At 39.6% G+C, this 25,221-nt stretch overlaps 1 protein-coding gene across 1 annotated transcript in view; it reads left to right on the top strand.

Annotated features, from left to right (window-relative positions):
• Positions 1-23,291, top strand: part of LOC124717096 (peroxidase-like) — a 198,619-nt gene extending 175,328 nt beyond the window's left edge. The window contains exons 12-14 of the mRNA XM_047243801.1: positions 7,422-7,611; positions 21,963-22,068; positions 23,139-23,291. Coding sequence (XP_047099757.1) covers positions 7,422-7,611; positions 21,963-22,068; positions 23,139-23,205 — 363 coding nt within the window. The 3' untranslated portion in view covers positions 23,206-23,291. The remainder of the gene's footprint in view (positions 1-7,421; positions 7,612-21,962; positions 22,069-23,138) is intronic.
• Positions 23,292-25,221: the final 1,930 nt, after the last annotated feature.

Raw genomic sequence — 25,221 nt, 5'->3', positions numbered from 1 at the left:
CTCCCAGGGATTGTTTCCTAGAGTTTGTTCCCACTTAGCAAAATTACCCTGTATATTGCTCATGTGCCATGCAAATTGTAATGCTTACTCACTAAGGAAATCTGGTTAGATGTAAGACTGGCCTAAAGCCCTTAATCTCACCAAGAGAATAAAATACACAAATAAATCACTTTGATACATATTAGATTACTAATATGTTTCACACCTGTAAGTGCTTAGGTGCAAAGTACAGCAGTAAGAAAACTTCAATATCTTGTCACATATCCTGGGCTCCCACCCTTTCTTTCCAGCATTCCCCTGACTCTCTCCCTGAAGAAGGAACTGCCTGCTATGAAAACAGTGGATATATCATTATTATGGTGTGGGAACAATGTGTTCTTTGAATAGAACATATCCAGTGCCGCACAGCAATTGACGTAGCATTAGGGGAATCTTTAAGAGCTCATTGGCTGAGGAGGCACACTCCTTGAGTGTGTTGGTGGATGTACAGTTCTCTTCTTGCTGTTTGTCAATGTACTAGGCAAGAGTGGAGGCACCAGGGAAAAAGATCTTGGGACCCTGCAGCCCATGTCAAAATGCAGCAGCATGGTGGGTCGAATGACTGGTTAGAGATGAAGTAATGTAAAAAGTCCGTTCCTAAGTGTGGTTTTATGATGTCTTTGTCAGAGATCGCCCATGTGACATGGCAAGATGGGGACAGTCCCACAATTGAAAACACGGTTCGCAGAAGTGCACATATTGTGACCAATTGTGAGACGATGTTTGGAGTGTGCCAAAGACCAGTCACAACACACAGTGTGGAATATGTGGTTGTCCCTTGAAACGCACTGAAATGTGGGATAAGTTCCATTTGGCGGTATGCAGGTACTGTTGTGAACCTGTAGCAAAATCCTGTTGGAAGGCCAGTAACAAGTCTACATCTACATCTACATCTACATTTATACTCCGCAAGCCACCCAACGGTGTGTGGCGGAGGGCACTTTATGTGCCACTGTCATTACCTCCCTTTCCTGTTCCAGTCACATATGGTTCGCGGGAAGAACGACTGTCTGAAAGCCTCCGTGCGCACTCTAATCTCTCTAATTTTACATTCGTGATCTCCTTGGGAGGTATAAGTAGGAGGAAGCAATATATTCGATACCTCATCCAGAAACGCACCCTCTCGAAACCTGGCGAGCAAGCTACACCGCGATGCAGAGCGCCTCTCTTGCAGAGTCTGCCACTTGAGTTTCTTAAACATCTCTGTAATGCTATCACGGTTACCAAATAACCCTGTGACGAAACACGCCATTCTTCTTTGGATCTTCTCTATCTCCTCCGTCAACCCGATCTGGTACGGATCCCACACTGATGAGCAATACCCAAGTATAGGTCGAACGAGTGTTTTGTAAGCCACCTCCTTTGTTGATGGACTACATTTTCTAAGGACTCTCCCAATGAATCTCAACCTGATACCCGCCTTACCAACAAATAATTTTATATGATCATTCCACTTCAAATCGTTCCACACGCATACTCCCAGTATTTTACAGAAGTAACTGCTACCAGTGTTTGTTCCGCTATCATATAATCATACAATAAAGGATCCTTCTTTCTATGTATTCGCAATACATTACATTTGTGTATGTTAAGGGACAGTTGCCACTCCTTGCACCAAGTGCCTATCCGCTGCAGATCTTCCTGCATTTCGCTGCAATTTTCTAATGCTGCAACTTATCTGTATACTACAGCATCATCCGCGAAAAGCCGCATGGGACTTCCGATACTATCTACTAGGTCATTTATATATATTGTGAAAAGCAATGGTCCCATAACACTCCTCTGTGGCATGCCAGAGGTTACTTTAACGTCTGTAGACATCTCTCCATTGATAACAACATGCTGTGTTCTGTTTGCTAAAAACTCTTCAATCCAGCCACATAGCTGGTCTGATATTCCGTAGGCTCTTACTTTGTTTATCAGGCGACAGTGCGGAACTGTATCGAACGCCTTCCGGAAGTCAACAAAAATAGCATCTTCCTGGGAGCCTGTATCTAATATTTTCTGGGTCTCATGAACAAATAAAGCGAGTTGGGTCTCACACGATCTCTGTTTCCGGAATCCATGTTGGTTCCTACATAGTAGATTCTGGGTTTCCAAGAATGACATGATACTCGAGCAAAAAACATGTTCTAAAATTCTACAACAGATCGACGTCAGAGATATAGGTCTACAGTTTTGCGCATCTGCTTGACGACCCTTCTTGAAGACTGGGACTACGTGTGCTCTTTTTCAATCATTTGGAACCTTCCGTTCCTCTAGAGACTTGCGGTACACGGCTGTTAGAAGGGGGGCAAGTTCTTTCGCGTACTCTGTGTAGAATCGAATTGGTATCCCGTCAGGTCCAGTGGACTTTCCTCGGTTGAGTGATTCCAGTTGCTTTTCTATTCCTTTGATACTTATTTCGATGTCAGCCATTTTTTCGTTTGTGTGAGGATTTAGAGAAGGAACTGCAGTGCGGTCTTCCTCTGTGAAACAGCTTTGGAAAAAGGTGTTTAGTATTCCAGCTTTATGCGTGTCATCCTCTGTTTCAATGCCATCATCATCCTGGAGAGTGTGGATATGCTGTTTCAAGCCACTTACTGATTTAACGTAAGACCAGAACTTCCTAGGATTTTCTGTCAAGTCGGTACATAGAATTTTACTTTCGAATTCAGTGAACGCTTCACGCATAGCCCTCCTTACGCTAACTTTGACATCGTTTAGCTTCTGTTTGCCTGAGAGGTTTTGGCTGTGTTTAAACTTGGAATGAAGCTCTCTTTGCTTTCGCAGTAGTTTCCTAACTTTGTTGTTGTACCACGGTGGGTTTTTCCCGTCCCTCACAGTTTTACTCAGCACATACCTGTCTAAAACGCATTTTACGATTGCCTTGAACTTTTTCCATAAACACTCAACATTGTCAGTGTTGGAACAGATCTGTTAGGTAGTCTGAAATCTTGCTAAACAGATAAACCTTCCTCCCTTTTTTTATATTCCTACTAACTTCCATATTCAGGGATGCTGCAACGGCCTTATGATCACTGATTCTGTATGTACAGATACATACAGAGTCAAAAAGTTTGGGTCTGTTTGTTATCAGTAGGTCCAAGATGTTATCTCCACGAGTCGGTTCTCTGTTTAATTGCTCGAGGTAATTTTCGGATAGTGCACTCAGTATAATGTCACTCGATGCTCTGTCCCTACCACCCGTCCTAAACGTCTGAGTGTCCCAGTCTATATCTGCTAAATTGAAATCTCCACCTAAGACTATAACATGCCGAGAAAATTTATGTGAAATGTATTCCAAATTTTCTCTCAGTTGTTCTGCCACTAATGCTGCTGAGTCGGGAGGTCGGTAAAAGGAGCCAATTATTAACCTAGCTCGGTTGTTGAGTGTAACCTCCATCCATAATAATTAACAGGAACCATCCACTTCTACTTCACTACAGGATAAGCTACTACTAATAGCGATGAACACTCCACCACCAGTTGCATAAAATCTATCCTTTCTAAACACCGTCTGTACCTTTGTAAATATTTCGGCAGAATTTATCTCTGGCTTCAGCCAGCTTTCTGTACCTATAACGATTTCAGCTTCGGTGCTTTCTATCAGCGTTTGAAGTTCCGGTACTTTACCAACTCAGCTTCGACAGTTTACAATTACAATACCGATTGCTGCTTGGTCCCCGCATGTCCTGACTTTGCCCCACACCCGTTGAGGCTGTTGCCCTTTCTGTACTTGCCCAAGGCCATCTAACCTAAAAAACCTCCCAGCCCACGCCACACAACCCCTGCTACCCGTATAGCCGCTTGTTGCGTGTAGTGGACTCCTGACCTATCCAGTGGAACCCGAAACCCCACCACCCTATGGCGCAAGTCGAGGAATCTGCAGCCTACACGGTCGCAGAACCGTCTCAGCCTCTGATTCAGACCCTCCACTCGGCTCTGTACCAAAGGTCCGCAGTCAGTCCTGTCGACGATGCTGCAGATGGTGAGCTCTGCTTTCATCCCGCTAGCGAGACTGGCAGTCTTCACCAAATCAGATAGCCGCCGGAAGCCAGAGAGGATTTCCTCGGATCCATACCGACACACATCATTGGTGCCGACATGAGCGACCACCTGCAGATGGATGCACCCTGTACCCTTCATGGCATCCGGAAGGACCCTTTCCACATCTGGAATGACCTCCCCCGGTATGCACACGGAGTGCACATTGGTTTTCTTCCCCTCTCTTGCTGCCATATCCCTAAGGGGTCCCATTACGCGCCTGACATTGGAGCTCCCAACTACCAGTAAGCCCACCCTCTGTGACCGCCCGGATCTTGCAGTCTGAGGGGCAACCTCTGGAACAGGACAAGCAGCCATGTCAGGCCGAAGATCAGTATCAGTCTGAGACAGAGCCTGAAACCGGTTCGTCAGACAAACTGGAGAGGCCTTCCGTTCAGCCCTCCGGAATGTCTTTCGCCCCCTGCCACACCTTGAGACGATCTCCCACTCTACCACAGGTGAGGGATCAGCCTCAATGCGGGCAGTATCCCGGGCAACCACAGTCGTAGTCCGATCGGGGGATGCGTGGGACGAGCTGGCCGTCCCCGACAAACCCCCATCCGGAACCCCACAGTGATGCCCATTGGCAACAGCCTCAAGCTGTGTGACCGAAGCCAACACTGCCTGAAGCTGGGAGTGAAGGGATGCCAACTCAGCCTGCATCCGAACACAGCAGTTGCAGTCCCTATCCATGCTAAAAACTGTTGTGCAAAGAACGTCTGAACTAATCTACAGAGAGCGCAAACAAATCGACACAAAATTTAAACGGTTATTAAAATACAAGATTGCCTAGTAAATGCAGTAATGCTGCTACTTGCGCACTGCTGACACACTGCTCGGCGGCGGAAGGAGACTACGCAATTTTACACTATTCAGGTACTAAAACGCGATGCTACAACTCTCAAATACTATAATACGCCTGAAGTTTATGAATTAGACAATGCAAGTACCAAAAACATGCAAAGAAATTAAGAATTAAGCTATGTAACAAATGAGTGAGCTAGGAGTATACGACTTGCTGCTGCAGCTGCTTATCCAACGGCGGCAGGGAGCACACTGACTGTGACCAACCGACACTGGCCATTCAAAACAAAAACAGAAGACAAACGACTACGCGAATTTACACTATTCAGGTACTAAAACGCGATGCTACAACTCTTAAATACTATAATACGCCCGAAATTTATGAATTAGACAATGCAAGTACCAAAAACACGCAAAGAAATTAAGAATTAAACTATGTAACAAATGAGTGAGCTAGGAGTATACGACTTGCTGCTGCAGCTGCTTATCCAACGGTGGCAGGGAGCACACTCCTGTTGAACTGGTAAATCACTTGTCCACACTGTTAAGTAGTTGCATCACAGACAACAATTGCATGTAGTGTCACTGGATTGCTCACGTGTGTTTCATGATATGAACAAAAATGGTTCTGCTCAGGTGTAGTGTGGTGTGGTCAGCCATATCTTGTGGCTGTGCAGACATGACATGTGACAGTATTTGTCGGTGTTGTATGAAGGTCATCATTCCAGCTGGGCACAGTGACGTTAGAGTCAGAATAGTCAGGTGAAGTAGGTGGGGCTCCGCTGATGCATGGGAGTAAGCACGCCAAAGCTGATACTGCACCACATGGCCACCAGCACTGTTGTCAATGGTGTGGGCGCATTGTTGGTGGTCAGTGGAATTTTTCAATGTAACTAGTCCACAGTTGTCTGTTAAATGCATCAAATACTGGTGAATGACTCACAAATATGAGCAGATCGAATGTTGCTATTCAACCATTGCCTGGTGTTTCTGCAAGACAGGAGCAGCAATGAGGTCACACAATAAACTGTTTGTTGCTTTGACTTGTTCATATGTTGAATCACAATACTGATGGATGTCACTTGAACAATTGATGAATCCAGCTGGTCAAAAAGTCGGTTGAGAAGCACTGCACTGGTCAGAATGGAAACCATCAGTGTGGTATGTGAATTCTGGCATGCAACAATTACGCGAGGGTTACTTTGTCCTCATATAGTAACCGTATCGGCATAAAAATTACCTCGTGTGTGGTCATCGCAAATTGTCAGTATCACATCTGTAGACAAAATCCTTACGTAAATAATAGGGAGTGTTCCAATAGCGTACACAAGGCTGCTATACCTAAATCTATTTTATTTAGCCACAACATACAGACTCATACCTTACACCAAACCATGTCTTGTGACACCGTGTCATCTTTGGTCACAGATATCCCCTTACAGTATGTTCGTGATGTGTATTGTAGTGGATGTCACCATAGGTATAACATATGAATTACAAAGCATTTTCTTATTAAGTAAGCCAGTTACTTTGATTAGAACTCTCATTGCACAAACAAAACTGTTTAATTACTTCACTAAACAACCCTTGTGATCAGCCTATGACAAGTTTTTGTTTATAGTAATTCCAGTAAATTTGACAGAGTCTGCAGCGACCATCTCTTCATCCTTATAGTTTAACTGTGATATATTTTCAGCAGTTTGTTTAGTCCTGAATTGTACTGTTTGTGATTTTGTAAGGCTCACATTCATAGCATTATTGTTTAGCCAAGTTTCAAATTTTTACAGAGATTTTTTTTTCTTTCTTTCTTTTTTTGTATCCTATGCTAGTTCTTCATTGTTTTTACTGCAGACTACTGCTCTTGAGTCATCTGCATACAGAATTGTCAGTGAGTTCATCTTACTCACATTTATCTAATACAGAAACAAAACAGGCCTAGTATCAATCTTTGTGGGTACATCTGCTTGTATCTCCTTCTAGCTAGACCATCTCTTTCACCTTTTTGTTATACAACTACCATCTGCTTTCTATTTTTTAGAGAACTAGCATAAAGATTTTCCATGGAAACCATAAGCAGCCATTTTGTGAAGCAGCAGCTTATGGGTTTTCATTTCAAATGTGTTAATGTGGTCACAAAAAATATCAGATATGCACAGCTTGTTATCATGACATTTCCTTATTTTAGTGAATAGCTCTTAATAGTGTGCACAATATTTCACTCCTTCCTAAATCCATATTGATTATTTAGAGCAATGTTACGCATTTTGTTACACTTTTCTAATTGATTACATGCTGTTCACTGAAATATTCTAGGAAAAAACTGATAATAATATTGATCCTGCACAAAACTGTCCTATCTCATTTGTGATTAATGAAACTGGTAGAAATAGGTAGAAATAGTACAGGTTTTGATAAATTTCAACAAAATATGGAGCACCGCCTACTGAAAAGAATTTCATCAATTTATAACTAATTTTATTCTCACTAAGCAACAGTGCAAATGTAAGACCAGATTTGCAAGGTGCCTACAGTAATAAAATTTCATTTTTCAGGATGCCATGGCCCTGTCCCACTTTTATGAGCATCCAGATGATGTTGAACTTATGATGGTGCTGCTCGAAAAAAAGAACCAGGATATACTGAGTGTACGGGAGGCTATACTTTGTGAACAGTTCTACCGCTGGAAGTGTGGAGACAGATTTTTCTATGATTATAGTGGATCTCCTTACCCATTCACACAAGGTATCAGAAAATTTTGGGTTTTCTTATATTTGTACTCTGTTAACTTAGTCATTTATGAAGTTGTTGCTGCTGTAATTAACCTTGACTTTTCATTTTATTACAGTAGCAGATAGTTTCCGAACAGCCTGGTCAATGATATTTTCCTTTTTTCTCTCTCTCTCTCTCTCTCTCTCTCTCTCTCTCTCTCTCTCTCTCTCTCTCTCTCTCTCTCTCTCTCTCTCTCTCTCTCTCTCTCTCTCTCTCTCTTTTTCCAACATGGTTTGAACATATTTAATACTGATTTTGTGATGACCTTCACAAGAAAACATCAATTCCCTCCTTCCATTTCTCTTAGCTACCTTCAGTTCTTCTATGTCTGTAATTATTACATAGTTAAGCGCAGACTGTAGCTAATGGTGTAGTCGGACCTTGGGGAGTATAGAATTGCACCGAATTTGTTTTATCTAACTGCAGTGAGAGTCCATTTCCAGGGAATGTGTTATTATTTCCAAGAAAATGTTATTTTCATTTTCAACTGTTGAAGTTTCTCTACTATGCTTGATTATAGTGCTTGCATTATCAGCAAAGAAGCTATTTCTGTTTCTAGTATATATAATAGTAATTGATTCACATATATGAAGAACAACAGCTGCCCCAGTATTGATTCGTGTGGTACTGGTACATTTGTAGGGGGGGGGGGGGGGGGGGGGGGAGGAGTAACAACAGGATAATAGAGCAATTTGGAGCGTGATTTGTGCTTTGAAGCTGGACGTGCTGCCAGGACTTGGTGAAAGTATCATTTTAGACTAAAAAGGAAATGATAGATGAGATGAAGTTAATACTGTCCTGACTTATAAAACTGAAAGTTATGTAAGTATCTAAATTTAACATGTTCATGGGATATGTCAACATGATAACTAAAATAGAAACCTGTTTATATGTGGAATGTGGAATTTGTTGGTTACTAAAAGAGATTATCTGCCCATAGATGGTGCACCTACTGTGATGAGCTGTTGAAGTTACTACTAAGGCCTTCGGTGACAGCCCCTACCCTTGAAACTGAATCCGCAAACAGATTTCCCATGTCATATTCAAACATTCTCTTAATATTCCAACAGCTCTCATTAACGATATGCAAAGTATCATATCTCCCCCTACCCTTTTTTTATTATCCAGTACTGCCAGCATAACTATATTTCATTGTGCTATGAATTCCCTTCCCAAACTCCTTGCTATCCCTCTCAAAGTGATCACCTAAAACCCCTCAGAAGCTTCCAATTCACTTGAGATTTATTGTTGCAACAGTGCATATGGAGGAGATGAAATGATTACTTTGCAGATCAATAGCACAAGCGATTCTGAGGTACCCCCAGTATTGACTCATGCTGAATCACCTGCATTCATATGTGATATTGCCTCCACAGGCGGCAATGGAGGCACTGACTATGGCATCCAGTCAATCATGCAGATGGTGAGTACTGTCATAGGACACATCGTGCCAAACCTGCACGAACTGTTCATGTGGTTCTGTAAGAGTTGTCGGTTGATGAGTCACACAAATCACTTCTCATCCCATCATATCCCATACAAGCTCAATTGGAGGCAAGTCCAGAGAGTGTGCTGGCCAGGGGCAGTGCGTGGGAGAGCATTATCCTGTTGGTACAAAATGTCACCTTCCTTTTGCAAGAACGGCAAAAGAACAGGTCTAGTAACATTCTGCATGTACCGGGCACCTGTTAGCATTCCCTCCAAAAACACCAAAGGTAATCAAGAGTTGTAGCTTATGGCACCCCAGAGCATAATGCCTGGGATGTATCATGAATGAATGCATTCAATAAGACAGCACTCACCAGGTCTACACTGTATGTGCAAACAACCATTACTTGTGTGCATGCAGAATCTGCTTTCATCACTGAAGATCACGGCATGCCATTCCATCTTCCAAGTGATTCTCTGACAGCATCAGTTGAGCCATGTGTGTCAGTGCTGTGGAATGAGTGGAAGACAGTCTACAAGTGTGCATGCCCATAGTCCCACTGGTAATAACTAGTTTGCAACAGTTCGTGTTGACACGTCTGGGCTCACAAATCTTCTTATCTGTGTAGTTGTAGCTGTACAATCTGTCACTACTGCCCTTACAATATGACAATCCTGGCATCTGTGCCACATGAATGCAAGTAACTGCACCTATGAGTGCGAAAATGTCCATGTGACCACTTATACCATTATTGTTGCACAACTGACTCAGCACCTCCAACTTCTGTGGTAGTTCTCTGAAAGGACCAATCCACCACTCAGGATGCCACAATTAGACCCCTTTCAAACTTGCTCAGTTGGCTGCACAAATCACGAGTGTATATCCGTTGCTTGGGCGCCTACTTGCTTCACATGTTTCCACCACGCTGAGCCTTCTGGCTGTGAGCATTCCTTATTAAAGATTAGACAGGTGGCACTCTGATAGCTCTGCCACTACACTATCTGTTGGCAGATGACACTGAAACCATTATCAGTAGATCTACTATCTGCTAGGTGCCATATGCTGTCATCAGATTGAAATTGATCTTGTCTCTCCAGGTGTACCAATTTTCTCTTCCAGCAGTGTAATTTCATACCTTGGTCATTTTCTGTATGGCTGCTGTTCAAATTTAAATGCTTCCTGCACAGTTAGTTGCCACCGACTCATTGAATCACCCACTAACACCCTCTTCCAGTTCACTGTCATTTCCACAGTCCTTTCTGCACAAAAATTCCTTCCATTTAGGTTGAAGGTGGTAACCACTTGGGTCAAGTACGGGTCACAGGCAAATGTTCAAAAACTTCCCACTGAAACTGTCAAAGAAAATCATTCAACAGTGCAGCAAAATGCAGGAAAGCATTATTGAGGAGAAGCAAAATGTTACTGGACAAAAGTCCATAGCATTTGTTTTGAGTTGCTCGGCTCAGTTGTTGAAGGGTCTGACAGGGGGCCACTGTATTTATGATCTCTGCTCTAGGGACAGTGCTGATGTGTAGAATGCCCTTTTGATTCCGTTCGTTGTTTTTTGTGTCCATCTGTCTAAAGCTGAGGATCCTGCCTAGCATACATTCTTCTACTATGCAAATCACCAGTAATAATTTTATATATAAAAAAAAAAAAAAAAAAACTTATCTTGAAACTTCAGAAAAGAAGCACCTCATTCCATCAATAGGAAAATTATGTCTATTCTGTTGAAATTTTTCCTCTTTCCTCGATTCTCTGTCACAACTGAAGATCAGCCTGACCATTCTTCACCATTAATATTCATTCTCCCACCATTAAATGTTATACACCATTTTGGAACTGAATCTTCATTCATCACATTTCTGTGAACTTCAGTTATCTGTCTGCAAATCTTATTTTTGCATTCATAAATCTCACATTCAGTGGGATCATTTCTCTTGTCATACATTTTAAAATCACATTAATAAACAGTAAGTAAACACTCGTGTTTGATGTTAGTGCTGTACTGGCACCAACAGTTAGAAAGGTGTATGACACGGCAGCAAGGGTGTGGGGAGAATTGTGCAACTGATCATATCGAAACATTTTTTACTGTAAGAATGATTGTTGTATTTGACTATAGTTACAGGCATATCCTACACCATCACATGCAGGGCCACCTGTGAAGCTGTTGTGTCATATATCGAGTCCACTGGAACTTTCTGCACTGTCTTTCATGTGGACATAAACACCAACCACATCTTCACCTGAACAAATGACAACCATCAGACTGTGACTTGGACAACCCAGTGGCAGTGTGTGGCTGCTCCATGACTTGTGTCGTGTGGATCCTGCACAGATACCATTCACTTCTTCACACAAGACAACTGAACTAATATAACTATGAAAATTATCAATTGTTGACAATATAACATAATTGGATAGTTAAAAAAAGTCTACAAGTGGCAGCAGCAGTAAACACACACACAAAAAGATTTAACTTATGCAAGCTTTTGGAGCCAGTGGCTCCCTCTTCTGCCAGAAGAGCTGAAGGGGAAGGAAAAGAGGGGAGAAGGAAAAGGACTGGAGAGGTTTAGGGAAAGGGGTACAGTTCGGAAAAGTCAGCCAGAACTCCAGTTCAGGGGAGGCTTAGTGGCCAGGAAAGAAGGAAAGACTTTTCTTGAAGCATCTGACAAATGCCATACTTGTCTCATTAAACTTAGGAATAGAAGCACATAAAATGTTTAGTCACAATTGGAATTGTTACAAGAGATAAAAACATGACAATAATGAGCTGAACATTCATGGCCAAAAATGTAGGGTGACTATTAGCACACTTTGCTTACAGCTGTTATACCAACAGCCGAGGTGGGTGGGCCAGTATGTGCTGCTCACTGTGAGTGCAGTGACAGGATGTATAAGACTCTACACAAGCCAAAATAGGCTGAGTTAAAAATGTGATTAAAATAGAGCTAGAGTATAAAATTCAGTTCACAGTAAGATACTAGTTAAAATTAAAAATACCAGCTGTCAAATACAGAGTGTCTGATTTAAACATATAATAGCATAAAATGGAATAACTTGAAGTAATTCAGGTATTTATTTACAACACGTTTTCACAAGTATGGTAACTAAAAATGTTTTTTACACACCTAATACATCTCAACATATGTGCCTTGTGGCATGACAACATGTAATCTCCAGTCCAGTTCTCTTCAAGTGTTTTGCAGCTTTGCAGGAACAACAGCTGCATGAGTGAGAAGGCAGACATCTGGTAGATCACGAACTGATGTCTGGTGCACTTGATTCTTGACAAACTCCCACAGAAAAAAATCAAGTGTTGTAATTTCTGGGCTTCTAGGGGCCAAGCAATCGACAGACCACCTCTCCCAGTCCAGCGATCTGAGAACTCCTATTCCAAGAAATCCCTCACAGCGTTCACAAAATAGCATGGTGTACCACCTTGGTGACAGATCACACCATGAGGAGGCTGGAGCACAGCATACAGCTCCAACACGTCTGCACACATGTTGGATTAACTGTAGGCTCCGTGAAATAGAATAGGCCTATAACCCTGTCCTTCAACAATCCACACCACACATCCACTTTTGGAGAGTCATCTTCACACTCTGTCGTTACAGGGGGGATTCAGTTCCCCACACATGACAGTTGTGCATATTTACCGTGACACAAGTGTGGACTGTAGCCTCGTCCAAGGAACAGATGAAACTGAGCAATGCCTCATTTTTATCTATTTTTACCAGAACTGTCTCTGTGAATGTTTTCCATTGTGGCCTCTCCTCAGGCTTGATTTTGTGATGAAGCTGCTGTTTGTATGCCTGTAGAGGCAACATTTTCATGGATGACATTGTGTACTGTCATATGAGTTAACTGAAACTGCCTACTTGCTAGTTGGATTGACTTGCAGCTCCACTGGAAGGACAGGCTTGGTATGGTGGCCCGACACTGAAAGCAAACTCTCGGTTTCCTGAAGCCACTTGTCCCATTTTGTGATTGTTATGTAAATGGGAACATCATCACTCAGTTGCAATCCGTAATCATATCAGAAACGATGTTGTACCAGTGTATAAGACTTAAGTTCCTTGAGAGGAAGCACACAGAACACCTTCTGTGTAGAGTCTGCATAGCTACCAATACACATTTACATCAACAAAGCAATTATGTGCATGTGAAAGCAGTGCCAACTGCTGCAAGCAAACACGGAAAACATTTTGACTTACCACACTTTTAGAAACAAATTGTATCTCTATTACGTCTCAAGTTATTATGTTTTATATTATTGTATGTTTAGCCCAGACACCCTATAGGTTCCTATGACATTCATGGTACATTACAAAATTGGATGAAAGTAGTTCGAGACATGCAAGAAGCTGCAGACACAACAGGCTCGAGAAAACACAGCCAGGAAGATGCAAAAAATTTAAAAGAAGAATACCATCTGATAAAATTCTAAATGAACAAAATGAATTCAACCCAGACACTTATTTTCCACTGTATGATAGACTGTTGTAGTTCTTGCACATCCTGCTTTCCTGACTCTGTCCATTCTTATTTCTATCCCTGACCCCAAATTTCCCACTTCTCGGTTGCAAATATACATGCCATTTCTTTTTTAGAGTGTTCGCATATTCATGGCACCATTTTCACGAGCTCATTGCACCTGTGGTGGTTTTCTTTCCCCCTAGTATGCTGCTTTCAGCTAAGTTCATAATGTACTAATGTTATAGACACTTATCAAGAAATAACATTCGTAATTCCAACTAATATCTCACTGTGGACCCAATTTTATGTTCCAACTCCATTTTCATTACATCTTTAACTCATCTTACTATGGCTTACATAGAATCTTTAAATCCCATTCCTCGCTCTATAACAAGCCATTGTAAACTGTGCTTAGACAGCAGCACTTAGCAGCTAAGTACCCACAGCTGTTTGTACTGCAGCTATAAGCAAAGTGTGCTAGCAGCCAGCCTGCATCATGGGCTATGAGTGTTGATCTCATTATTATCATGTGTTTATATCTTGTAATGATTCCAACCACGGGTATTATTTTATCTCCAGCTTTTAGCATAAGTTACGAGTTTAACACTTAGGTAGGGACATCGTTTTACACTGTATTCTGGGGAACGTCCATCTGGGAGGTGGACAGGGTGTTAGAATATCCACCTGGGAGGTGGGTAGCGAGTAGGAACATCCACCTGTAGTGCAAATATTGATTTTTCTGACATGTATTAAGCTAGTGTTAAATATTGGAATTTACCTGAAAATTTAAAATTAATGAAGAAGTGTTAATATTCAAAGAGTTTAATTTTTTGTTCAGTTTCACAATGAAAATCCGTCATTCTTAAACAATGTTTTATCAGTCTTGTACAATATTTTAGCTGAAGAAAATAACTTCAGTAGTCCAAAGATAAACTAAGAGAGGAATATGGAACTCATGGCAAATCTATAATGTCACATTCCATCTTTATCATATCTAGCACATTATCATCAGAACTGAGAGTGCTCACTTTTTTCCATTGGGTAATGTTGGTCAACTTCAGTAGTAGTACTTGCATTGTCTTCATACAATAAAAAATAAATAAATAAAATAAAAAAACAAAAGCCGACCAGTGTGCCTGAGCGATTCTAGGCGCTTCAGTCTGGAACCGAGTGACCGCTACGCTCGCAGGTTCGAATTCTGTCTCGGGCATGGATGTGTGTGATGTCTTTAGGTTAGTTAGGTTTAAGTAGATCTAAGTTATAGGGGACTGATGACCTCAGATGTTAAGTCCCATAGTGCTCACAACCATTTGAACCATTTTCATAAAAAATATTTCTATCCAGCTCATTTTTTGATATGTCTGAGACTCTATCGTGCTGTATCATTGATAGAACAATTTCATCAGGAGCATATGAATCACTGGAGTCAACTTCAGAGTCAGTCTTCATAAAACATCTCATCCATCATCTGCATAATTCATCTGCTTTTGTTAGAGACATTTTCAGGTATTTTTCCAGCCTGATTTAGGAACCAGTATTTGTTAGGACTTCCTTGTGGAATGTAATTGATGAAAAGAGTTGTAAAAAGAGCTACTTGTCTTCACAAACTAGTAAACAACCAAGAAACAATGGTGAAATGAATGAATCATAATAAATTAAATCAAAATTGTTACTGTGTGAAGTACATACCTATGTACAGAATACATTTTGAATCAGTAAAATTGTAGTTTATAAAGAATGAGAAACACACTAAAAAGAACTGAAACTGCATTTAAAAGTAAATAATTTGGTACGTGTGATGTTACACGCACAGTTATTCCCTCCAAATTCCTCTAAGCAAACTCACTGAAACAAATTTAGCTGTACAGTAGTTAAACACCTGAAAATGCCATGAAAAAGAACTTAAAAAAGAGTAAGTTGGATTATCTGCCTGTGAGGCAACACTGTGAGTTCAGGAACATCAGTCTTTGAGGCAGGTGAATATGTGCACTTACTCAGAACACCCACCTGGGAGGTGGTGTTGGTCTGGAATGAAAGCAAGTTTTGTTCAGTAAATCAATGCTGTGAGACACGTGACCTCCATTACAGTACAACTATGTACCAAATGAGATGCCTGTAGCTATGTAGAACCATAGGGTGATTTTCAGCATCTCTGGCAGAACAAACATAAACCGTATCCACCTGTCAGATAGATGTTCCATTCTAAGTGTTAAGGAAACAGGTACGTTATTTGTCAGATGCTTCTCAGGTCATATGAATCACTGCTACTAATTATACTGTTGTAGTATACTATATTGCTCTTACTCATAAATATACACACATTTTATGAATCTGATGATGATCATAAAGATTGAAACTGGTAACTGAATTAAATACAGAAATTTGATATCAAAGAACATATTAGTTTCTACAAATTCTGGTTTGCTATATGTAGCACCGTCTTTATAGAGTAGGAAATGTCAATCACAGGACTGAGTTAGGAGATGGCATCTCAGAGAATTAAGAGGGTAGTTGAAACCCTGATGAAGGATGTGGTTGAGGTTCTCCAGGTGTAAGTGACAGTAGTAGTACTGCTCAGTGACTGATTCATAGTTAAATCGGGTTTGTTAACACCATAGGAAGTATGGCACCAGAGACTTTAACAAGGTTATAAGCAAATTTGGATAATGTGTACTTACTGATGTAGATGCAGTGGCCACGTGTGTCAATCCTGTAGGGGCGGCACTTTATTATGTCAATTGGATGACAGCTGTTTAAAAAAAATACTGTTGGTGGTTGGTGCATCTGATATAGATGCATTTGTACGGGGAACTCTAAGAAGCAGGGAGCAGCGTCTAGAAAGACAACATGCTGAACTGAGAGGAAGGAGGTGAAGCAACTTAGGGAATAGATGATGTGGTTTAGGAGGAAAGAGCAGGGGTCATCATTTCCATGGTTGCAATCATTGCCATGGTTGCAATTAAAGATATGTTCAATAAATGAAAACCAGAATGTTGGTTATTGAATAGATAGGAAGGATTTCTTTAGGTGGTCCATCAACAGGTTAGCATAAACAGTGCCATGTGGGTACCTGTGTAACTGCCATCAGTGCTTTTGTCCAAAAGACCATCACATTGGGAGTATGCACTCTACTATTTACGTTTCTTTAGGCTAATGTGACAGTTGTGCTCCGTAGTGATGACATCGACCAGTGGTGCGTGCGCCTCTTCCAAAAGTGTGCATATCTGGGTATAATCTGTTGGAGGTTAATGCCCAATAACACAGGACTCGCCTGTTCAATGAGTATTTGCAGTATGAGGACATTATGCATAAATAATGACCAGCTCACTCTCCAGAGTTAAATCAGAATGAACGTCTGTAGGATGCTCTCATTCAAAGAACACCATCATCATAACCATAGCCAATCTTGAGAAAGATGTTCCAGCACTGGGAGTCACTACTGCAAGTCCAACAGCCCCCCACCACTTAACTCTAGCTCAGACGTCTGATTATTAATCAACACCTACACTAATGCCTCCATGCAAGGACATAGCCAAAGGGGGAGTCCAGCAGATCTGTACCCGCCCTATAACCTAAAGCAGGGCTTAACAACTGGCCAGTTTTGAGTGCGAGTACTCGCGTCTGCTCAGCCACTTGCACGCGAGCAGGTGCAAGGTCGCGGAGTAGGGAGGGAGGGGAAATGCGCGCGCACGTTTGAATGTGATCTCGCGTTCGTAGCAGATTTAACTAGCCATCTGAATGCTTTGAACATTTTACTACAAGGTAAAGATCTGCTAATTACTCATTTCATAGATCGAATACGAGCTTTTAAAATGAAATTGACACTTTGGGTGAGTCAGCTGGAAACAGGAAACCTAGCTCATTTTCCTAAATTATCATCCATGCAAGATGTTCACAAAGACTGTGAACGTTATTCACATAGTTTAGTTGATCAGTGCTTTCAAGATCTGACAGCACTAGACAGTGATTGTGATCTGCTCTCTCCATATTCAGCGAATATTTAAGAGATTCGTCCTGAGTTGCAGCAAGAAATTATTGACCTGCAGTGTGACAGAGAATACAGAGACAAATTTCAGAACAAGAAAAACATTTTGGAATTCTACAGACACTTCCCTCAGGATAGATTTCCTCGTTTGCACAAACTGGCGGCTACAATAATATCAATGTTCAGTTCCACGTATGTTTGTGAACAACTGTTCTCTACAGTGAAATGTAACAAGATGCGCCTGAGAAATGCATTGTCTGATCGAAATTTAAACTGCACGCTGCGCCTAAAATGCACAAGAACAATTACTCTGAACATAGACGCAATTGTAAAGGGCAAAAAGTACAAGATTACCAAGAATCCCACACTTCAGTGACACCTTTTATTGTGTAACAGTTCACAAATTAATGCGAATGTAGAGGCATACACTAAGCTAATAAAATTATGTGGCACGTGTACATTCTCCTTTATTTGTTTCATTTGTTGCAGTAATAATTCGTGGGTGATATCCCTGCAGGTGGCCGCGGATTTACATTGACTGGTGGCAGCTGTTGTGTGCCCCACGTGACTTTCCCCACTCTCCGCTCTGGTCCGGTAGTGGGGGTAGCGTGCTCGCGCTGCTCCGTGCTCGCGCCTTGCTGCTCACAGCTTGCTCCGCGAGCACGTATGTTGTGAAGTCCTGACCTAAAGGAAATTATGTACGACCTAGTTGCTGTGTAGTGAAACTGAAATATATTTTGATTTTCAGTCATACGACAAGGGGTGTGCACTATCATTAGCCAGCAAGGCCAATGATAGATTTAAACTACGTATACATCCACAGCACTATCGGCTATCGCCCGTTCCTATTTTAGCAGAGTCCAGTTATTGAACTAGCCTCAAGTCAATTGTTTTGTTAATCAGTTCAGTTCTTACTTGCAGTTGAATTTAATATAAGAGCTACCATTTGTTTTTCATGTGCTTTTTGTTGACGTGGTAGTTTACAATTAGGGATAAGTTTGTAACAAGAAAGTCTAGGAAAAGTTATTTTGATTTAGCGTTATATCAAGTTAAAAATATGTATGCACTACTATAATAGCCTAACTCTATTTACAGCAGTTTGATGTTAGCACTGGAGCTGTTATTTAGAGGCCAGTAGAGTTTTGTGGCTGCAATATTCCAGTACCTTAAAAGGCAGTGGAATGGCAAACATCGTTATGAATATCATTAAATTAAAATTGGTGCATAAAAATACACCTGAATCTGTCTGTATCACCCAAAAATCACTTTGATCAAGAAAAATATCACCTAAATGGCGATGAATGCATTTCTTTCAAAAATTTGCTCAAAATTTTATCATTAGTATCCCAAATGGCAAAGTATCGCCCAATCTGCTCATCTGGGTGGTACTCAGTTATGAAAACCAGTTCCAATACAAAGCAATGGGGAGGGGTTTGTGGAGAGCAGAAGGGCTATGTGATGAAAGCGCATTCATTTCTAGCTCTCTCTCTCTCTCTCTCTCTCTCTCTCTCTCTCTCTCTCTCTCTCTCTCTCTCTCTCTTTTTTGGGCTGCTTGAGTTTGTCCGACTGCACCCTACAAGCCTACCCATAAATGAAGCCAGCAATTACATGCACAATTAAATCTTAAAATATACATGCATTCATGCACTATCAAATAACTAAACATGCACAATTAAACAAAAAACTTACAATGTCAGAATTCAATCTTTTGTTGTGATTCATTTTATTTTAAATAATGTACAACAACAAGTTTTTCCAAATTCTCCACCAATTTGAGGTTGCTTTGCATGTTAAGCCACTAAGCTAGCAACCCCTGAATCTGGGAGGCGAGTTGATTTGAATCCATCCGTCGGCAGTCTTGAAAATGGTTTTCTGTAGTTTCCCATTTTCAGTTTAGGCAAATGATGGGGCTGGTCCCTTGCTACAGGCCACAGCCAATTCCTTCTTTCCTGACAGATTCCAGTTCCCTTAAAGATCCAGCATCTCTGTTTAACTGAAAATAGCTGCATCAAAGGTGAGCCGAGCATCTTTTGCAAACTCCTGGCATTAAAACCCATATAATAAAAAAATAGTAATCCAAATTCACCTCATATGACCTCATGCATTTGTCTGCCAAGACATTCCTTAAAGCAGAAAATTATTTTTCGTACATTGCAAGGAGTGATAGATGCATACTTAAATGAAAAAATTTCACAAAGTGTAAGGCTGAAAAGTTCTAGATCCTTTGTATTTTTGTCGCCAAAAATTATTCTAACTTCTCTGTTGAACAGATATTTCGTTATTCCAAAAGCCCTGTTGGTAGTAATCATGGTGCCCCAAAGGATTAGCATTCATGCATACATGATCACCTCCTCAGTTCAAATCCAGACTGAAAGAAGAAGAGTGTAAAATGACCTTGGTGGGGGAAGGGAGACTGGAACATGAATACTTCCCAGTGGTTTGCCTAAATACAGCACTCCTAAGCACTGAGATTGTATCTCCACTTGGTGAAAACCCTGAAATAATTTTTGAATAAAATGATTTACCATTCTTTATAGAAATTTTCAAAATAAATGAAAAACATGAGTCCTTTAAAGTCTTCTTCAACAAATTGGAACTCCTGTTTGATAGAATATGCTTGCTCCAAAATTTCTCACTTCTGTTAAATCCAGCAACCACCCCCTGCTCCTAAACCAAATCTCGTATTTTCCTATTTCATTGCGTACCATTGTACCACCTCTCCACTCTCCCCCACATTCCTCTCACCTACTTCACTTAACACACTAACACACTACTAAGTCCTTCACCTCCAGACAATACATTGTAGTTCTAAGCTGTGTGTGTGTGTGTGTGTGTGTGTGTGTGTGTTTTCTTGCTGCATACAGACTTAAGCCAGCTAGAGGCAGTCAGTCACAGTTGATGTGATGTGTCAGTATATTGGCTAATCACAGACTCAACTGATGATGATCTAGCATTACTTGGCTTTTACCTCACTGTTATATGACAACAGTTATTTATTACATTTCCATAAGTACAATGCAACATGAAACAAAAATCAACTACTCACACTTAAATATTTTTTCTGAGTCACGAGAAAATTAAAAGCATTCACACAAGTAACCCGCACTGGTTAAATTGGATATAGGAAACACAGGTGTGAGGAAATTTATAAGGTGGTGGTGGATTTATTTCACATAGCTGAGTAGGTATACCAGTCCATAGGTGCTGAAGCATAAATACACTCTAGCAATCTCGCACACAAGCATAGTGAAAATGCATAGCATTACAAGCAGCCTAATTTGTTACCAGCAAGCGTCTGTTGTCTAGAGAAGCAATGGTTGATATTAGAACATAGCATCAGTAAACTTGAAAGATTGAGAGAGAGCCTGTGGCCATTCAGGCTTAAATTTGATGGCTGGCTAGTCTCTGGTGAGCAAGAGAAACTGTATTTTCTTTACTGGTAGTGCCCTCACTTGATATAGACATAATGGTACTTGATAATTCAGCATCTTCCAATGATACCTCTGCGTGCTTAAAAGACTTGATTTAGTTCTGACAAGCCAAGACCATTTTGAATGTTGTTGGGAAAAAAGGGTTATGTAGCATAAAGAAATGTCTGAAGAAAAGTCAAGCATATTCCCATGTTAATTTGTTGCACTTATCTCAGGGTACTCCTAAATTAGTATAATTATTTATGAATGCTCGGTGACATTATATTTCTATCCCATTTAGCTATTTCCTCCATTGATTGAGATGGGAGGTATTGTTATGAGAAAAGTCCTCTTATAACTGATTTCAATACTGTTATTTTGGAACTTACAGTCTGTTGAATGAAAGCTTTATTTCCTTCAGTTTTTCTATAAATTTTGGATACACAACTTGTTCCGTCTGGTGACACATTCGATGAACTTCTTTGACTTTGTGTGACACCATTCTGTCATTTATATATGTGCTATAATTTGCCTGACAAATCAAACACACAAACAAGTTTATGGGTATAATCAAGACTTGGGCAAGAATCTGAAGAATGGCTGAATCTGAACATATATCAAACTCATGTGCTGCAGTTAACAACCAAAAAGTCAAAATTTAACGCAATTAAGATTGTGTTTAGATAATAACAAAATTGGCAATGAAGTAGGAGGCTATCCACCACCGGGAAGAAAACAACTGAGTAGTGCTCAGATGAATGCTGAATATTAATCAAAAAGCGAAAACATATATGAAGTATATAAGACACAAAGATACTGAGTTTCTCTTTTTTGTGGGGGAAGGGGAGGAGGGGGAAGATGTTAAGTACAAAAATGCTGAAGTGAAGGGAGGGCAGGGATATAATTCAATACATACAAGTGTTAATAAACAGAAAAATATAACTGACCACATACAAGTGTTAATAAACAGAAAACAACATTGTATTACATTTATTTTTGTTTTCCTTGTTTCCAGATCAGATCAATGAAATCAAAAAGGCAACCATGTCCAGACTATTATGTGATAATGCTGATAATATAACAAGAATACAGCCCAATAGTTTCAAATTAGTTTCCAGCAAGTAAGTTGATTTTTCCATACATTTTATGTGTATTTTCCTTCCATTTGTTTATTTCAAACTACAGCTTGAATCCTAGTTCTAATAATTTCATCTCAGCATAACTCATGCAGCCTACTTTCTCTTGAAGCTGATTACTGTTGACAAGCTTTGGGTTCCCTTTACAACTTTTACGCTTCACACTGTCATCCTTTAACAAACTGACAACTCCTTGATGCCTCAGAATGTGTCTTGTTAACTTTTAATGACCCTGCGGTATTAGATCACAGTCTCTCCTTACTTTTCCAACACACTTTCCATACAGTGAATCTCATAAAATAATCCCTCCAGGGATACTGTAATGACTGTTCCAAGTGATAACATCGATAGTTAAGAGGTCACAAATTATAATTTATTCAAACACTCAGTGAACATCACACTATTGATAACATTCAGCATTTCAATCTACATACCACAATTTACTACTGGTTGCTTCCATGCTGAAAGTTAAGCAATGGTCAATCGCAGCACGGTCACATTATAAAATCCTTAAGACTGCTACCAAGCAGTGCTGATGAATGCACTATCGAAGCTCAGCTCACTCCATCATGTATACCGCGAATCCATTGCGATGAGGGGACACTATACCCTCACAGACTGATCTTTAGGATTCTATGTTTATCTTGTTTTTACTGTTTATCTAACACATTTTGCTTTCACATAAGGCGACACTTCAAACAAACACTTTCAGAAAAGATTTCCTGACATACATATTTATATTAGATGTTAACATGTATCTCTTTTTCAGAAATGTTTTCCTTATTGTTACCAATTTACTTATTTTATCCTCCTTATTTCGACCAAAATCACTTATTTTGTCATCCAAAAAGCAAATCTTAGCACACCACTTGTAGTTTCTCATTTCCTAATCTAACTACTTCAACAGTGCCAGATTTTATTACCATTAAGAGTAAAGTATAAACTGTTATAGTGCCTAGACATATCACAACCACTGCTTAATATCTGTAAATTTTCAAATTTAAAATGTAAGTGTGTTTCTGTAGTGTTATTAAAAATATTGTTTGTTTCTTAAGGAATCAGGTGACGGACTGCAAAAATTTGCCTGTTGTGAAACTGGACTTCTGGAAAGAGGACAATTGAAGGCACTCCAAATCAGTTATGATGATCTTGTTACATGTTATACTGATACTGAAGAATATAATAAATGTGCTTTTGTGAACAGTGTACTCCAACTTGATTTTATTTTTTAATCCACACTAAACTCCTTTCTCTGTTCCCATGCAAAAATTTCTGTTTATAAAATTTGGTAAACAAAAAGCTGGTCAATTCCAGTAATAATAATAATAATAATAATTAATTATTATTATTATTATTATTATTCAACACTGAATAATCGAATACAATCCCTAGAAATAATATAGTTTCTGGACTTGTACAGATTATTCTTCTGAATACATTAGTTTACAAATTACAAACTAAAGATATGTGTGTAACAATAAATTTTACATTTTAATGAGTTTTGCGTTTGATAATATACAAATGACAGTGTTACAAATATTTTTTATGATTTTATCACATGTGTATTTCTTAAAACTATGAGCTTGACATACTTACAAAACACTTTTCATAAAGACAAAGAACTCATCCAGGGAATAAAATGGATTTTCAGTTAAAATTCTTTTTAGCTGGGCTTTTAATTTGCTAGTGAAAAGGGCTGTGAGACTGTTTAGTAAGGCATCGGCCAACTTCAGCCAGGTATGAAATGCATTTTTTTCCTATATAGGTGTTCTGTGGCTATTTACATGGTGATGAATTCTTCTTGGGTTATCAGTCGAGTGGTGGCGTCATCTTGTCACAACATTTCAAAGAATTTATGACTTCGCCAGAAACTGATGGGTATGAAACTCATTGAAATGCTGTGACAAGATGACGCCACCACATTGGCTGATAACCTAAGAAGAATTCATCAGTGGAATATGCTGAGAAAGACTGCAATCACATATGTTTACATGGTATTGTAATTTTTGTCTTGTATCATTCTGGTGTAGGTCACAGTTTAAGTATGGATTTACTTTTTTTCACAAGAAATATTACTTTTAATATATATACTCCTATAATTTTGGAAAAAGCTTCCAACATGATTCTCTAGGTTAAGACCACAAACAGTTCTGGTAACATAAAACAGTTTAAAATAATAATAATAATAATAATCTTGTTCTGAAAGCTTCAGTGTTGTTAAATTGGATAGACTGGGAGGTCAATCTGCAGAGAACACTGTAGAAGTTGAAGATTAAAGAAGCCAAATTCCTTCTTTGCCAAACATTACATAATTGAAAATTCCTATACAATAGATGTAGAGGTTTGATACATGAAAGAAAGAGAGCAAAGCTCACTCAGTTAGAAATTTAGAAATTAAAGAAACAGATATGTATATCCCCTATATTTATTATTGAATGAACAAACTCATTTCAATTATTTGCCCCTTTTAGACAGTACTGCAGCTCCTACATAGAAAAAGAACCTTTTTGCCTTCATTCACATAGCAAAAAGTTCCACTCCTGTGCACAGCTCTACTGTAGTGTATTTTTAGTCATACACATTGTAAATGATGCATTAATGTGTTTGGTAAATCTATGTGTAATTTTTCAAAATTGTCAATGCAGATAACTTTTAGAGTTTAAGTTAAGAATTGATAGATTTAAAATGTTGACATGTTTGTCTTTTCTTGGTTCTCATCTTTGGGATCAGTTATGTACTAGAAAATGGGCTTATAATCCGAAGTCTTGCTGCACAATAATAATAAAGTTTGTGAAACAAGGCTAACAGAGTTTTTCATTTAGTTAATAATCGCTAGTTCATTTAGTTAATAATAGCTAGTTGGATTGAAATTAAGAAAAAAAAATAGTGTTTAAATTAGATTGTATGTACTTTTTAATCTAATAGACTCACAGGAGGAAGGTCCAGGGTGTAGAATATGTCAGAAAACAATAATAAACACTATGTAAAAATTTACAAAATAAAACAGGTATACTAATGTGCACTCCAGAGATTCAAAGTGAGATGGACCTCATTGATGTAGAATACATCTTAAACATACTTTCATTTAAAATTCAATTCAGTTTATTGCTCATAACATGTAATTTTACAAGCAGGTGT

This window comes from Schistocerca piceifrons, chromosome 9 (genome assembly GCF_021461385.2).
Source record: "Schistocerca piceifrons isolate TAMUIC-IGC-003096 chromosome 9, iqSchPice1.1, whole genome shotgun sequence".
In the NCBI taxonomy this organism is placed as follows: Eukaryota; Metazoa; Arthropoda; class Insecta; order Orthoptera; family Acrididae; genus Schistocerca; species Schistocerca piceifrons.
Note: the sequence above shows the minus strand (reverse complement) of the source record. Positions and strands in the feature narration are given on the sequence as shown.